At 30.2% G+C, this 18,004-nt stretch overlaps 1 protein-coding gene across 1 annotated transcript in view; it reads right to left on the bottom strand.

The window, feature by feature from the left end:
• The window catches only part of LOC106459047 (CLIP-associating protein 2-like), a 98,765-nt gene that overhangs the window by 8,113 nt on the left and 72,648 nt on the right, over positions 1–18,004 (bottom strand). Inside the window, exons 18-28 of the mRNA XM_022385425.1 lie at positions 17,058–17,225; positions 15,537–15,700; positions 12,446–12,524; positions 10,578–10,724; positions 9,795–9,881; positions 8,186–8,310; positions 5,736–6,051; positions 4,849–4,918; positions 2,998–3,046; positions 2,201–2,324; positions 1,019–1,147 (exon numbers count right to left, since the gene is read on the bottom strand). Of these exons, the coding sequence (XP_022241133.1) occupies positions 1,019–1,147; positions 2,201–2,324; positions 2,998–3,046; positions 4,849–4,918; positions 5,736–6,051; positions 8,186–8,310; positions 9,795–9,881; positions 10,578–10,724; positions 12,446–12,524; positions 15,537–15,700; positions 17,058–17,225 (1,458 nt within the window). The remainder of the gene's footprint in view (positions 1–1,018; positions 1,148–2,200; positions 2,325–2,997; positions 3,047–4,848; positions 4,919–5,735; positions 6,052–8,185; positions 8,311–9,794; positions 9,882–10,577; positions 10,725–12,445; positions 12,525–15,536; positions 15,701–17,057; positions 17,226–18,004) is intronic.

The following is an 18,004-nucleotide window of genomic DNA, read 5'->3' as shown; positions in this document are numbered from 1 at the left end:
TTGTATCGCTGAAGTTCCTCGGAAAGAATTTATACCGGAAATTAACAAACAAGCAGATACGTAACACCATCATTCATTTTTGGCCTCAAGACATGAAACTTCAACCATCTTCAGCTCAGTGTTATTTATAATTGAATGTAGGGAATACTTATCCACTAATGTGATTTAGAATTTGCTGTTTCTTGAGTAAACAGTATGTACAGTAGATTTTAAAATATTCCATAAATAAAGTAAAATAATATAAATGATGTAAAACTTCTAGGTTAATTTCTTCCTTAATTAAATTTGAGCTTCTAATTTCTAAACCTCAAATTAATATTACATTTAAAAAAGAAAGCTTAGATCCACTATTAGAGACTAAAAATTATATATATATATATATATATAGATAGATAGATACAAGTCTTGACACTTTCATGTGTCATCTTCAGTTTCACTTTTCCAAACAAAAGTTGGACCGAAGGGGACACATTAAAATGTCAAAACTTGTGTCTATATTAACTCGTTTTTCCCTAATAATGGATCTAAACTTTATATTAGATTAGTTTACAGAGTACTGTGTATTTATCTGCTAATACTACATTCTTGTTTTGGAAACTAATAAAAAAACAAGTTCTTGGCATGTATTTTATAATTTTCTAACTCATAGTATTACAAAAAACATTTACTATTTTTTGAAAGTTTTTTCAAGTAACTTCCATTTCATCCAAACCTTTAAGTCTTGAACACAATGCATTAAAAGCTGACAATGAAGTATGTTAAATATTTATATTTAAAAACATCTATCAAATGAACCAATTCCCGAAGTATAAAGGCCATATTATTTACAGCAAGGTTTAAAAAATGACTGGAACATGTGAGAGGAGATAATCTATCAAGTCCTTTACTTCTTTTGCATTCAGACCTAAATAAGACACGGTAAAGCCTGCTTTATTAAGAAATCAAAATCGTTATTTGGCTAAAATCATAATCAAGAAACAACTATAAGCATGAAAGTATTAATAAGAATTCATCATACTTCTTTTTCAGAGTCCTTATGAGCATCGAGGATCTTTAGAATTGTTAATTCTCCATAACCGTGGAATCGTCGTGCTTGCATTTTCAGGAGTTCGCAAAGTGTTTTCAAAGCAAGAGTTCGAATTGAGCCCTATTAAAAAAGAAAGTGATTAAAACTTTAAAAACAACAGATTATCAATTAACATGGAATTTAACTAGTTTAACAAAAACTTTGGAAATATAAAAAAATCCCCAGCAATCCAAAATACCTAATCATAGATATGTGATTATGGACAGAAATAAGATAAACCGTGTATTGTTTTAATAAGTCGGAACAATGTATAATGAGTAGCAAGTTGAATATACAATATATATATATATTACACACACACACACATATATAGAGATGTATACTGATATATTTATGATACTTATTCAAAATCAGACTATTGCTTTTATCTAATTACCCTTTAGCACAACCCACAACTTCTTTACACATAAATTTACAGATGTCTCAAAACAGTAGATATGTATGATAAGTGATTACATTTTTTTAATGGAAATGTGGCTCTTTTTTTCCTTGAACCTTCATTTGTTAAGTTTTTATTTTAGTAGAAACATAGTTAGTGGATTATTTTGTGAAGCTTTATAATAATGGGGAGTTAACAGTTGTGCACCACAATTTGATAACCATGGTAATAATTTAATGAATGACCTGTGCAGTACCATTACTTTTTCACTAGGGTTTCAAAAGTCTTAAAAAATATTACAGACTACAAATTTTGAATCTTTATCATTTCTTCTTGGTGTAGAACAGTACATATTTTATGTAATTTATCTGATATGTACATGTACATCAATCCTCCCTGGTAGAAATATCTTGCAAGCACTGTACCCAAATGTGTGTGTGTGTGTGTATACACATATGTTCATCCATACCATTTGCAGATAAAAATTAGGCATTTTTATGACTGTAAAAGAAAGTCTTACAGACAGATGCAAACACTGTCATAAACTGTACATATGCCTGTTAGTTGTTTATTTTCACTTCTATACCTCAAATAAATAAAATAAATATTTCCAAAATAATAATAATAATGCCTTAATTAAAATTTCAGACATCTAGAATACTGTAACAATCCAAGTTCTTATAAAAATGAAGCAGTTAGATTTGAAAAACAATAGATAAAATAAGCATCCTTACATCTGCATCTGCCATTGTTGCAATCAAGAGTCGAAGAATATTTCTAAAGTGGTCTTCCCACCCTGGATGGTCTTCTTTCACTAAGTATATCAGTCTTGTAAGTGCGTGTTTTCTGGGTTCATTCCTGCCCCCAAAAGTAAAAAATTATAAAAGAATCATTTAAAAAAAAATTATTATTTCAGTATACTTAAAGTCTTCTCTTATAACCAAAAACTAAGTATCTACAGGGTTTAAAAATAATCATTACAGGATGATTCTTTTAGCAAGCTTCTTTTCCTGACGTCTTTTTCAACAAAATGCACATAACAAAGGAAATAAAATGAACTTGTTAAAAGCTAAAAGGCATGCTGTTCTTTATTGAAATATTTATCTTATCAAAATCATTGCAATGATTCAACAAATATAGTGTTTATGTTGTTTATATAACACTAAAAATAAAATATGCTAAAAAATTATTTTCTTGAGGTACATTCAACAGTTGTATACATTATGTTATATGATCGTACTTATAACAACTTTTTTAAATATTAAACCTTTTACTTACAAAAAACAATATATATATATAATCTTCTTTTCCAGTGGCTCTACAAGTCAGTGATGCACTATGACTAATCTACCAGAAAGTTAATCCAGTAAATTGATTTATTAAAAGTAGAGTTCCATGAGCATAATCACAAATCAAGTGAAAAAAAAAAAAGATATAAAATCACAGAATGTGTTATAGCACTTGTACAATACAATTAGCAAGCAATCTCAATGACACATATATAAAATTCCATTTTCCAACAACACTTTACCTGGTGTTATGATTGTTGAGTTCTGCAACAATGTCACCAAAAACAGAGTCTGAAAAGAAGTCTGAAATCACTCTTTTTATCTGTGTGTTATACATAAAGAATATCAAATGATGATTAGTCAAAAAATACAGATAAAGTGAACATAAAAATCCTTTACCTATGATAATTCTTTTGGAAGTGGAACATAAAAGCATAAAAATGATTATTGACATTTAGACTTTAAACATTAAAAAAGAAAAATCTGGAACAAATTATTTTATACAAGGCAATTTTTTAATTGTTACATAAATAAAAAATCTGAGGCATAATTAAAAAAAAAACAGTATAATAATCAGTACAGTAAACAGTAAAATAGTTCCACAATGATTCCTTACCACAATTAACACAAGTTAAAATATTACCATAACAATAAAGATGAAGACAGTTGACAAAAAAAAAACATTTTTATCTACACTTATATAATATTCAGCTAAATCTCAAAATAATGTTACAATGATATTTATTAACTAATTCTATATTATCACCAATTGTTTATTTACTTAGAAATTCAGTAAAGTGGTAAATGGAAGGAAAAACAGATTATACAATGTGTTATGAATGTATCATGAATTACAAGTTGTACAAAACAATTATAACTAATCGTAACAAACAACTGAGTTTTAAGTGTGTAAATTAAAAATAATTTTAGGTCTAAAGAGGTTTGTAAAAAGTTGTTAAGAGCAGGACGGTCTTTAGCTTTGAGTAAACTTCCTTTGAAGTAGAATTCAAGGTCTGAAGATCCTGTAGTAGCGATAGAGAAATTGTCATATGAAATATTGTGACCTGTGGTTTCAATGTGGGAAGAATGGATAAGTGGCTGGGTTTAAGTAATGGATGGCTGGTTCCATTTGATATATGTAAACGTTCACAGACTCTAGTTTTCATGTGATGTTTTGTTTTGCCAATGTACGTAACTACAAACATACTTATACATGAGCCATGAACGTAGAAGTGTAGGTATATTTATGTGGAAGTTAGGTCTGAGCACCTGTGTTAAATAAAATAATACCACAAGTCATGTCACAAAAAAGTTAGGTTTTCTAGCTCTAGAGTTGGTGTTATAAAAAAAATCTGTATTAAAGTTTTAAGGACTAAATTTGTTATTTTTCCAAAACTAAACAAGTGGAACAGTTCTATTTAATAACCTGTCATGATTTTGCTTAAAAGAAGGAAAACTGAATTTATAAGTCGAAGGATATTTTACTGCTCTTTTTAAACAAACAAGCATGGAGGTGTGTTCATAACTAAACAATTTAGTATAATACTCTAGCAATATCTATTCTCTAGAGTATATCGCAATAAAAATACCAAAACATCATTCACATCCAAAAACAACACTAGCTATTATACAAATGGCACGAGACAAAGTTCAGTGGTTGTTTTCTGTTAAGCACAAAGCTACACAATGGACTATCTATGTTGTGCCATTGTAAGTATCTACACACGATTTTTTGGCATTATAAGCACTGGAAGCAATTTTAAGTATGTACCACACCAATATCTATAGATCAAGTTACATGGTTTATCAGCATTGAATAAAACCATTTTTGGAAACAGAATATTTTATATGGTTAATATATGGAAAAATTTCTTGAAGCATCATTCTGACCTGATAATTATAAAGTCTTGTTTGCTTTCATGAAAAGTAGGGTATTATGTCGTCAACATACAGCATTAAGGTTGTAAAGTAAAGCATGAGATACTGACAATATATATATATACGCATCACAGATTAAAGAAAGTTCAAATCATTCTCCACAGTTTAACATTTCTAAAACTAATTAACTTTTCACATACTTATATTAGACTCACCATCTTCAAGTTCCCTCTGATCAAAGCAAGGTTCTGAATGAGCATCTCTGTCTATACCATTCTCTCTATCCTATAATTACACAAGTTTATTTTTTTTACACAGAATTATGGGAATCAAGTCTGAAACATATAAGTTAAAATAATATGTATATTCATTTAATTAAACATGATTATATGCTTAATGGTATAATAAACAGCATACCTTTAAATACCTTTTATTATTCTATCTAAAATGAACACCTCCATGGGAAATTGAAAAGGCAATGAAAAATAACCCTTTCTTCCATTTGAGTTTTTTTTTTGGCATGCTTAAAATATTATGTATTTTATCCTCTATACATTGTCTGAATTGAAGGCTAACTTTAGAATACACTAATCTTTGTATTCTCTCTAGATACACGTAAGAGGCTTTTGTGTCTTGCAAACACCATTGCATAACTATATTGTAAAAAATTCAAACATTTGTTAGTGTACTGCAGGATTTAGTTTTTAAGTTTTGGTAAAATGAGCAAGAGTCATAAGCTAGTAACTAATAAGCAACATTAAGCAGACAGTTTTCTAGCAAACAATCTCTTTGGAATATTAACTTTTAGAATCTGAAAGTGTATTTACTAGTTTTGTAACGTAAGTAATGGTAACACTATACTTAGTATTTAATGAAATTAATTAATTTTGTAGCTGTTACTGAAAAGATGAAATCATACATGCAATGAATAATATTTGTGTTCTAAAAAAATTAAATTATTGAAACTATTATTATTCATGAAGTAATATGTTATGGAAAGATATAACTGGGAATTAAATATTTATGCCCTAAAAACAATTAATCATAATAAATCAAATGACAGATATTTCTAATATTCTTAAAAATAATATCCAATACACACCTGTTCTTTATAGTAATTTGGAGAATATTTGGGGGATTGAATTCTGAGGAGCTTCAAGCGTTCATGCACTGAATCTTGTCTGCCATCTGGAGATGAAGAGTGGCTATTACCCGATTCTTGAGGGCCTGAATCTCTCATTACATTATCTTTCGATTTTTGTCTTTCATCTTTGCAATTATATTCCTTCTCATATGTATTCACACTGTATTTCTGAATTTCTGCTGAGGTCATCTTTAGTGAGTTAAATATTTCTTCAGAATTTAAATTTTCAGTGTCATCATACTCGAGTGAGTGGTCCTGTGGCGTTTCTGACCGACTTTTGGTGAACCAGCCAGGGTAAGAAAAAATAATATGGTTAAAGTGCACAAGAATACGTTTATTAGAAAAGAAAATTATACTACTTTAATCATATACAAAGAAAATTATTTGCATATAATATTTTGAATATATAACACCCCTTTACTAAGAATGAATAAAAAACACAACTCTCAATACCAAGAAAACAAAATGTAACAGTTAGTTAATCCCCCACACACACACACTCACACAAAACAGACCTGTACCTGCTTTAGATTCTTTCTGAACATCTGAACATAAAACCACGAAACTGTTCATATTAAACTCTCCCAACTCACCATTAGTGATAGATCTTTCATTGGTGAAAGCACAATACTTTATGTTCACCATTATGTACAAGGAAAAAAAAAGAGAAATGAAATGAGTACACTGGAAAGTGAATATTTGTAAATCAACTTCACACATTGTACAACCGTATCATAATTACTGCATGTCAATATCAATACTACATGACACAAACTAGGAGAGACATATAAAAATATAGTTTTAGTGTGTACAAGTCTGCTATCGTGTGACAAACAATACGGTACCTAAAATGGTATCAAACATGTTGAGGTGTAATTGACAGACACAACACTGTACAGTTCTGACAATTACACTTCTGTTAGATTTGGGTTGCACCACTGTTTAGGTAAGCATGAATTTATAAAATGTTCTAATTAAACTGTTTCAGTTGTAAGTTTTATATGTCACTAAATGAATAAAAGCCAGTTGAGTTTATAATTCTCTTTTGTAGATATATTAATGACTATTATTGAGTAGTTGAAAAACACGATTATAGTTTATTGTGCAAGTAATTCCGAAACTTTCACTGCACATACGTACAAAAAACAAGATTCTTCAAATATTTATTTCCTGATAACCCTTCATGACTATGAAATTAACCAACACAGTGTACATGGTTCTTGCTTTCTTGCCTTGTGGAAAAGAAGCAAGCATCTTTATCCCAGTATTTTATTGTGCTTGCATTAGCATCATAATTTTCATTTAAAAAAGAAAAGTATCTTTTCTGGTATACTTCTTGTTACGTGGTACGTTACTCTTGGCTACTGCTACTTTTCTCTCAGTAGCCAATCTGGATACTGGCTATCGAGAGTCAAATCTTAACTCTGGCATGACCAAGTAATATTGTTTAAAACTCCTAATAATAAGTAAACATTTTAGTAATTCTTATGAAACTAGAACTACTGATTTTTTTTTTTGTCTGTACAAAGCCACACAAGAGCCATCTGCACAAGCTGTCTTTAATTTTGAACTGATAGACTAGAGGGAAGCCATCTAGTCAGCCACATCCACTGCTAATTTGAGGGCTACTTTACTCAAATAGTGGGATTTGACCATCAATTGTCCAAATGCACCCATGGCCCCAAAGTGCAGAGCATGATTTTATTTTTTGTAGTAGTGGAACATGAACCATGGATCCTCATAGCCACAGACCATGCTAAGCCATGAATTACTCTAAAAAAAATGACAAAAAAATAGATAAATAACTATTCTAAAAATACACAGTACTTTAAATTTGATTAATTTTTTTATTGAGATCTATTATTCTGAAGATAGATTTTACAATTCATTGTTCTGGTTGTAATGTGTTTTATTTTGTTCAAAACTGCTTAAATAAAAAAACAAAAACAATAAAAGATGTGAGTCATGACATTTGTGAAAAATATTAGAAACTGTTTATAAATATCTTACATGGCCTTAAAATCAGTGAAATAATACGCCATCTATAATATATTTATAATATAATAAATAATGTGATGAGTTATAGTATTAAAAAACACAGCTGACAGATTTTAATAATATCATCATTATTTAAACAACAATTTTCGAATGATAGAAAAACCGGCACGATTACACAGTTCATAATTAAAGTAGTAAAAATAGCCTATACAGTTGAGTTCCTTTGAATATTGAATTTGATATATTTTTGAAGTGTAGTCCAACAAATTTGAGTCTCTGATTTTACCCAAGTATTTAATTTTATAAATACTATAAAAAAATTTGATTGTGAAAAGTATGAGAAAATGAATATTTTCTTTGCTTAATCTCTATTTCTCAAAATATATAATGTGTTGTATATTTTTACTGACCTTGATGTTGCACTGGACGAATGAAGGTTTGACGTTACTGGACTGGGAGGGTTTCTCATTCCAAAGGAAATATTACTGTCTGTGCTACTACGTCTTCTCGAACTAAGAAGCTTGAATGCACTATCCTGAAGAAACAACAGATCAAGAAAAATTAATCTGAGCATATCATTGACATCGTTTTAAATATATTTCACTTAAAAAGATAAATTTAACTATAATCTAATGTCACTCGGCAGTATAAAGTAATTTATCACATGTACCAAAAAAAAAATGTATGAACATCTAATAAAACTCTTTAGTTATCAAAAGTTTTATAGCTTTTTCACAGAGATGCATCACATTGGTTACTGAATGTTAACCATTCATCACCAGCAAAGGCACAGGGTAACAGGAACAGTTGGTAAGTTGCTTGACTGCAATATTCCAACAAGTAAGTGAATACACAGGTTGCTCATCTCAGAAAACTGTGTACTGTTAATGATCTAAAGAGAAGTTGATATGACCAAATTAAATTAAATGTGTTTTCCATTTTTATTTATGTATATATGTATTAAAATTCTTTAAAGTTTTTAACAAATTCTATTCTACTGGATACATTCAGTGCTTAAATTCTTTTATAATTCATGTTATGTAATGTGATACGAGCTGATCAACCTTAAACTATTGACATATTTGCTGCAAGTTATGAGTTCATTTGCACAAAGTGGTGCAAACAAATATTTAACACAACAGATCCACCATTTTAGAAAACTCCTTTTCTTCCATTATAGCTTACAGTGACAACAAGTTTAAAATGAATTTTCACAAATGTATACATATACAAATTTAAAGATAATTAATAGTTGTAAGCTTAAATCCAACAAAACAGCATCTGATTTGTACAATTATAGGATTACCATGATATATATTTATCTGCATAGTAGTCAAAGAGCTGATGAGGCTATGTTCTGTACAAATTAATTTAGTATCATACTTTTACTTACTTCTACCCACTGGCCAGTTAATTAGAGAACGACGGCTCTGACAAGTGACATGATCTTCGTAAGATTCTGAAAGAAATTTTGTAGTATTTGGACTCATTTGTCCATAAGAAAGGATGTTAAGTGTGAGTCCTGATGCATTCCTTCACAATTTTTGAACAAGGACTGAGATCAGAGCATGCCTTGTCTAATGTTGAATAAGTGTATGATACATGCCACGGCACCACATTTATAGACTGTGATGATATCGATGGTGTATAAATCTTCAAACACCGCGTCATCATAGCTTATTTGGTTTTATGACAGTTTTGCCATTCGTAGAATACTAATTCTGGAAGGCATACAATCAATGAAATTACTTCATTATTGAATGAAGTGGTTAAGGGACACCCACTACTATGTTCCCTGTGAAGGTCCTAACACCCTCTTGTTATCCTTTCATTGTTATTGAATGGTTGCACACACACCTTTCTCACAACTAACATCAACCTGGTGGATTAAACATCACGTATCTACATACGCTGTCGACGTAGGGGTTGCTCATTTTACTTATATTTCCTAATCATGTGGTCATAGTCAACATATAATATCTACTATAAAGCTAACAAAGTTTTTTATGGCATCCTTACCTGGTAACTCTTCGGTAGTTGATTTAATAACATTGAAAATTCAGGTGTGTTCACGTTAAATAAGCCCATGATAACATCTTGAGAAAACTGAAACATACAGATATTTTCATTTTTAATGTGAACTAGTGTAATAAGATACAGTAACAGAAACATGTTCTTGATCTTCTTGCAAGATAATGCATGAAACCATACTGTTTCCACAGCATTGGTCTAATCGTACGCACTACACTATGGTTTGTTGAAGCTCAATTTATACCAATACTAATAATTCTCCTAGAAAACATGTGCACCAACACAAGTGGAGTGTTTTCAGTTTGATGAAATTTAAACCTAATATATTTCGTACTAAATACTGACGAGAAAACATAAGTTATTTTTTCTAAAGAAAACAAAATCTAACCATTAAAACTATACATTCAAACAACATAATGGTATATTGTATATATATATACATACTTCACATCACATATATATATCTGTGATGTTTATAAAGAACATTTGTTATTAACCTTAGTAAAATGCAAATTTTTTTTATAAAAATATCAGTAAAAGTTTCCTTTATTTACTTCCTTATCTCCTTGCATTCATGAATGATAAATAGAAAATACTAAGAACAATCAGATGCCCATAAAATGTGGATAAATTCATTAAGAAAAACACGTTAAGTTAATAGTTTCGTTCAGAATTTCTGAATTTGACTTACACTGATAATCTGATTTGATTATACTTAAGATTTATTATAATAAGCTGGCATTGCCAGTACTAAAGTAAGTTTGTACATACCCTTCTTAAGTCACTACTCTTGGGGTCAGCAGTCCAGGAGATGACCTTAGTAATAGCCTGTTTGGTTTCACTGTTGGACCCAGAAAATTCACTTGGGTCCATTACTTTTAGTACTGAATGTAGGTATTGTAGCATGGTCAGTTTGGTCTAGAGAAAATTATACGAAAATATAAAGTTGTTTTATCGAGATAATTTAGCAGCTTTGTTTAATTAAAATAAGGGTTAAAAGCATAATGAAGATATCTGATAGAGTCCTAAGACACTTTAAGATAAATATAAGTATATATATTACAATGTATATTTTTATATTTATATGTATGATGCATTAACAGACTTAGTATATGGAGTAACCAAGCTGATATAAGACTAGTTTCATTTATTCTTATTGCTGTCATCCATAATTTTGAGCAACTGACCATATAGAAAGCAACCAATCAACAGCACCCTACCACCCACCATTCATTCTAAGGGATTGACTGTCACATTTATTATGCAACCACAGATGAAAGTTTGGGGATTATATTATGGTATTACACGGATTTGGACCACTCTTCCCAGCTCTACCAAAAGGCCAGCCCATGACCAAATATTATTAAGAACTAAGCACTCTGTGTTACTTCTACAAATTATAAACTTATATATACTTAACTGAAAAAAAAAAGTCATTTTTGTTACTGTTATATGCCCTTATCATTATGTTTTTTTTTCTTTATTAGCCTCTTTTGTCTTACTTTCTCTGTTTCTAATAGAAAATCTTATCTATAAGAAAACCCAAGATTTCAGTTACTAGCTTTGTTTTGAAAATGCTCTATGTAAGGGCTTTAGAAACCATCTGGGAAGCCCACATATCACTTCAGGAGGGGGGGGGGGTAACCTTTCTCTCTCTCTTTTGTATCCACTCCCTAACATAGCATAGCTTATTTCATGCTGCTTTGATGAGAATTGTGTGTTAAACTTTCAGATCACAAAAAATAACTAAATAATCTAAAAACGAACACTTCGTAAATTTCGTGACGCACATGCTTTGTGATTATTTTTTGGTTTCTGAAACATATTTTCTTTTTTTTTTTGCTATTAAAAAACAACTGTGTATTAAAGTTGAACAGTGAAACAACTTCATAACATTGAATATTTTAAATCACCAAAATAGAGAGGAAACAAACTGTGAACTCTTGATCCATTTTGCTTGACCATTAAAATTAAAAAACTATCTAAACACACGACAGCTGCTTTTGGTTTGCTATAGCTTCTTTCAATACAAAATTATGAATGTCAAATCAACTTCACACATTGTACAGCTGTATCATAATTACTGCATGTCAATATCAATACTACATGACACAAACTAGGAGAGACATATAAAAATATAGTTTTAGTGTGTACAAGTCTGCTATCGTGTGATAAACAATACGGTACCTAAAATGGTATCAAACATGTTGAGGTGTCAGACACAACACTGTACAGTTCTGACAATTACACTTCTGTAATACTTGGGTTGCCCTTATCACAGCTGCTTTTGGTTTGCTATAGCTTCTTTCAATACAAAATTATGAATGTCAAATCAACTTCACACATTGTATGGCTGTATCATAATTACTGCATGTCAATATCAATACTACATGACACAAACTAGGAGAGACATATAAAAATATAGTTTTAGTGTGTACAAGTCTGCTATCGTGTGATAAACAATACGGTACCTAAAATGGTATCAAAAATGTTGAAGTGTAATTGACAGACACAACACTGTACGATTCTGACAGTTACACTTCTGTAATACTTGGGTTGCCCTTATCACAGCTGCATTTGGTTTGCTATAGCTTCTTTCAACCCAAAATTATGAATGTCACAAAAGAATTCAATCTTACCTTGTTATTGGATGTTTGGGTAGGATCATTTAAAAAACGGATGATAACATGGAATAATTTGTCACTTGCAAAACAGTCCCTTTGAAGAAAAAACACAATACAATTACGATGTACTCTTTATTATTTCCAGATGCTAGTCAGTTCAACATAATTCTATATGACTTCAGTAAGGAAATATATCTTTATTATCTAATAAATACCATAAAAAAATGACACAGCTGATCCTCTTTTTTTCAACAAGTGTATGATCTTAAGAACACTGATGACCAAAAACATTGAGAAACTATCATGTTGAAAAAAAGTAAATTTGAAAAAAACTCATTTTCAGGTTCACTTTTGTAGTACATTTGAGGGTTTGTGCATCAAAGAAACATTTTAATAACAATTTATGAGGATGTTAATAAAAATAAAATGTCAATAAGAATTAAAATTTCGACATTCTTCATTTGTTTCAATATTTAACTGCAATGTATCTGAAGCAAACTTGTTTGTTTGTTTGTTATGGATTTCGCGCAAAGCTACACGAGGGCCATCTGCGCTAGCCGTCCCTAATTTAGCAGTGTAAGACTAGAGGGAAGGCAGCTAGTCATCACCACCCACCGCCAACTCTTGGGCTACTCTTTTACCAACGAATAGTGGGATTGACCGTCACATTATAACGCCCCACGTCTGAAAAGGTGAGCATGTTTGGTGGGACGGGGATTCGAACCCGCGACCTGCAGATTGCGAGTCGAGCGCCCTAACCACCTGGCCATGCCGGCCCGAAGCAAACTTGCAGCATTTAAATGTAGGCTAAAGGCTTTGCTATACTCGTAATTCTTTGCTCCCACATTTCCTATCTCAGATTTTTACTTTTCCTTCCTTGAATATTTTGTTTCTTCAGAGAAAAATTCATTATACTATCATACATGTGGCTCACTAAAACAACAACCATATTTCATTATCATCCAGATTCACATTTGAAGGTACAAAGTGTATGGAGAAATTGTAACTGTTTTTCAATTCAATCGTCTCCTTAATGTTCATTTTCTATTATTTTCCTCCTATTATTCATTGTCTTCTTACTTTGTTATATTTTCTTCCTGATGCTCACTGTTTACTTACTTTGTTGTATTTTATTCTTGGTGCTCATTGTTTACTCACTTTGTTGTATTTTCTACTTAATGCTCACTGTTTACTCATTTTGTTGTATTTTATTCTTGGTGCTCATTGTTTACTCACTTTGTTGTATTTTCTACTTAATGCTCACTGTTTACTCACTTTGTTGTATTTTCTACTTAATGCTCATTGTTTACTCACTGTTGTATTTTATTCCTGGTGCTCATTGTTTACTCACTTTGTTGTATTTTCTTCCTGATGCTCATTGTTTACTCACTGTTGTATTTTATTCCTGGTGCTCATTGTTTACTCACTTTGTTGTATTTTCTAATTGATGCTTATTAATTATCCACTTTGTTGTATTTTCTACTTAATGCTCATTGTTTACCTACTTTGTTGTATTTTCTTCCTGATGCTCATTGTTTACTCACTTTGTTGTATTTTCTTCCTGAAGCTCATTGTTTACTCACTGTTGTATTTTATTCCTGGTGCTCATTGTTTACTCACTTTGTTGTATTTTCTAATTAATGCTTATTAATTATCCACTTTGTTGTATTTTCTACTTAATGCTTATTGTTTACCCACTTTGTTGTATTTTCTTCCTGGAGCTCATTGTTTAACCACGTTGTTGTATTTTCTTCCTGGTGCTCATTGTTTACCCACTTTGTTGTATTTTCTACTTAATGCTTATTGTTTACCCACTTTGTTGTATTTTCTTCCTGATGCTCATTGTTTACTCACTTTGTTGTATTTTCTTCCTGATGCTCATTGTTTACTCACTTTGTTGTATTTTCTTCCTGATGCTCACTGTTTACTTACGTTGTTGTATTTTATTCCTGGTGCTCATTGTTTACTCACTTTGTTGTATTTTCTTCCTGATGCTCATTGTTTACTCATGTTTTTGCATTTTCCTCTTTATGTTCATGTTTTTTGTATCTTCCCCCTAACATTAATTGTCAATACACATTGATGCATCGTCCTCTTCACTTACTTCTTACTCCTAATATTCATCATCTACTCACTTGTTGTATTTCATCTTTTTTTGCTTAGCTTAAAGCTTGTTTTCATTACCAAGTGAAAAATGGTTTACACTGCCAACAACCGTTACCTGTTATTCATTATGGTATGAACCATGTTATAACATATACTTCTCACAAGTTATAAAGTCTGTCACATAATGTGTTTATAGTCATTTAGTAAAAAACGCTTAGGACATTTTCCTTAATCTTCAAACTATCAACTTGTTTTTATATCTTTCACCACTGATGGTATCTACATATTGTGGTGTAAGGGGTAATATTATGCTTCAGCTTTTTAAATGCTCAATGCAAAGATTGGGTGAAATACCTCATTTTCTAAGTAAAACATTGTGGAACTTAACAGTAATTAGTAAGATTAACTGAGATACTAATTATATTATTATTTTTTACACTTTTTTATGTGACTCGTATGTTATTAGGGACCCTTTAAACAAAGTCACGGACCAACAAGTGAGTTGGAGCAAAAAATGTGTTTAAAAAAACAGACATATGGACTCCACTGGTAATCAAGGTTTAAAATAATATTTTGTTCAATTAACAATTAAGTTGTTCTTAATTAACTTTAGTACCAAATTCATACAATTAGTCTGTTTTTTTTGTACATATATTTTAAATACAGAAGTTCTCTTTTCTACTTGACAAATAACAATTAAGGTATGCTATTTACTACTTTGTGCCTTTCAATAAATTGTGAACTGTTCAGCCAGAAGGTACAGATACATTAGAAATAGTGATTAAGCCTAAGTTTACTGCTTAACTGAAAAATAAATTCAACTAATTTCTAATTTTTTCAACAGTGCTTTTGATTTTAAGATATAAGTTATAGAAAAAAAAACATACTAATCAACAATACTCAGTGAGTATTATCAGAGAACAAGGTATATCTATATTAATAAAAACTGAGTTAATAAGGCTTAAAAACATTACACAATAAAGTTAACAATAAATATTACCTAATCAAATCCAAAGTTTTTTTTATTTTTGTCTGCACAGAAGTTACAATGTCTGTACCGGACTTGATGAAAAGACGTGTCAAAAGAACATACAACCAACCATAAAGATCCATATGGTGAACACAAATCAGTTCATTTAGAGTATCCAGAAATAAAGTAAACACCTAAAGAGGAAACAAAATAGAATGAAAGCCTAATGAAGATATATATAAAAAAAACTTATAAATGCTTGAAACCTTAATGTTTTGACCAAAATTATTTAGTACTAGCTAGAGTACTCATACCCTGGACAGAAGTTTGTAAATTCATGATTAATAAAAGGTTTCTTAGGACAGAAAAGTTGCTTCCCTTATATGTAATTGTAAAAAATGCCAATAAAAACTGCAAAACACAAAATGTGGAACTTCAAATTTGCTTGTACCTCTGCACGGACCTAACAAACCTTCATGCCAAATTTGGTGAAGATCCATCAAGAGGGGGCAAAGTAGTGGTAAAAAATGTCAATAAAAACTGTAAAACTGAAAATTTGTATGTATATCCCCATGGATTCATTGAACCTACATACCAAATTTGGTTAAGATCCATCTATAGGAGGCTAGTTAGTGGTAAAAAATGCAAAAATTCCCATAAAAACTGCAAAACACAAAATTGAAAATTTGTATGTATCTCCCCATGGACCCAATGAACCTCCATATCAATTTCGGTGAAGGTCCATCCATACCCTGCGAAGTAATTACATGGACATACAACAGACAGTACTATTATATTTATATAGATTATTTATATCAAGCAAGTGAAAATTAACAACTTATACTAATATTACTAGCCAAGTGATGGATATTACAATATTTTCAATTGTTTAAATTGCATTCAGCTTGAATAGACCAGTCTCAAAAACAATATTATTATTAGAATTTTTGTTTGAAAAATATTTAATTATTCTCAGTACTTTGATTGTGTGTTTCTAAAAATGCATGAAGCTTTAAAACTACCTAAGAAATTTGGAATTTCTATCATAATTACAATAATAACTTGTTCACAAGTGGTCCAAATAGAATTTTTTGGGTGTTTTAATCACATAAACTCTTAAGAAAAATGATTATATTAATAATTAATTACTTAAAAATTGAATACTTGAATAAATATACAACTACTTTAACCTTTTGAATACAGCTGATTAAATGCATGCAGAAGTTTTGGAAGCTGTACACTGTATAAAGCACACTTGCATTCAACTGTCTGAGGTGGACCGTACCCTATACGGTGAATCAGCAGTCAACAGGTTGAATTTGAGATGTAGTTGTGGCAGGTAACAGTAATGTTTATCCTATAAATGTTTAATTCTTATTCTGACTAATAAAAATTAAATACTAAAGTTTAAAAATAATAAAAGATGACTTTTTTGTTACATTTTAATGATTCTTATAAAAACTATAGCCATTATAAACAACATGACCTCTTATTACAAACTGAATAAAATATAATTACAGTGAATGTTAAATACTTATTTTACTGTCCTACCTTTGTGTGAGGGTCCATGAACATTTTGGTGAAAGTATCTGTAACTCGTTTAAGTTCCCCAGGGGAAAGCATACGTGATGAACGAAGCAGGGCACACAGTCCCAAAAGACCCTCCTTTCTTTCAGACCAATGAATTGATCCTAGGTTATGGATTATTTCAGGCATGTCCTGTTAAAGATAAGGGTTGGCTTGATACAGAAAATTTCCATGTCAATTAAATATAACCAAACTGCCTTTTTCCAATAATACATTTTTCCTAACATTAAAAACGGAACCTTTACAGCAATGAAGTTTATTACTAAAAACAATAATAATTCAAAATTCAAACTCATACTATATTAAGCTAATACATGAACACAAACATGTCAAAATTCAGATCTTAAAGCCACAGATGCAAGGATATTAAACAATTACAAACTTATACATTGACCCCCCAATAATTTATCTTGATGCTTATCTACCTAACAGACACTAATCATCCAAAATCCTTAAAATTGTAAGGGAGCATTTCAAAACATATCTCATAATGACTCTACTTCTTTAAAGCTTAGTTTAGATTCTTTGAAACAAAACAAAAACGGTTGATTGTACAATTATCTAATTAAAAATATTTCAAACACAATTCAATAAAATGACCATTAAGATATATAATGTTATTGTTTTTAAATACATTAATCTTTCACCAATTACAGAAATATAGTTATTCCTTTTATTTATTTTATTCATATTTAGTTTTATTAAGAATAAAATGGATTACTTTAAATAAATAAATCCAATGTAAATAATTAAAAGCATTTCATGAAATTGTTTTAAAAGACACTAATAAATCAAAATAGTTTTTGATTTAGGAAGTCAATAGTTAATTACAAATTAATGCTAAAAGTTAAGTTATAACATTATCAGCTAATATAAGCAATACTTTATTACAGCACATAAAAAAATCCAAT

The sequence above is a fragment of the Limulus polyphemus genome, unplaced genomic scaffold (genome assembly GCF_000517525.1).
Source record: "Limulus polyphemus unplaced genomic scaffold, Limulus_polyphemus-2.1.2 Scaffold552, whole genome shotgun sequence".
Classification (NCBI taxonomy): domain Eukaryota; kingdom Metazoa; phylum Arthropoda; class Merostomata; order Xiphosura; family Limulidae; genus Limulus; species Limulus polyphemus.
Note: the sequence above shows the minus strand (reverse complement) of the source record. Positions and strands in the feature narration are given on the sequence as shown.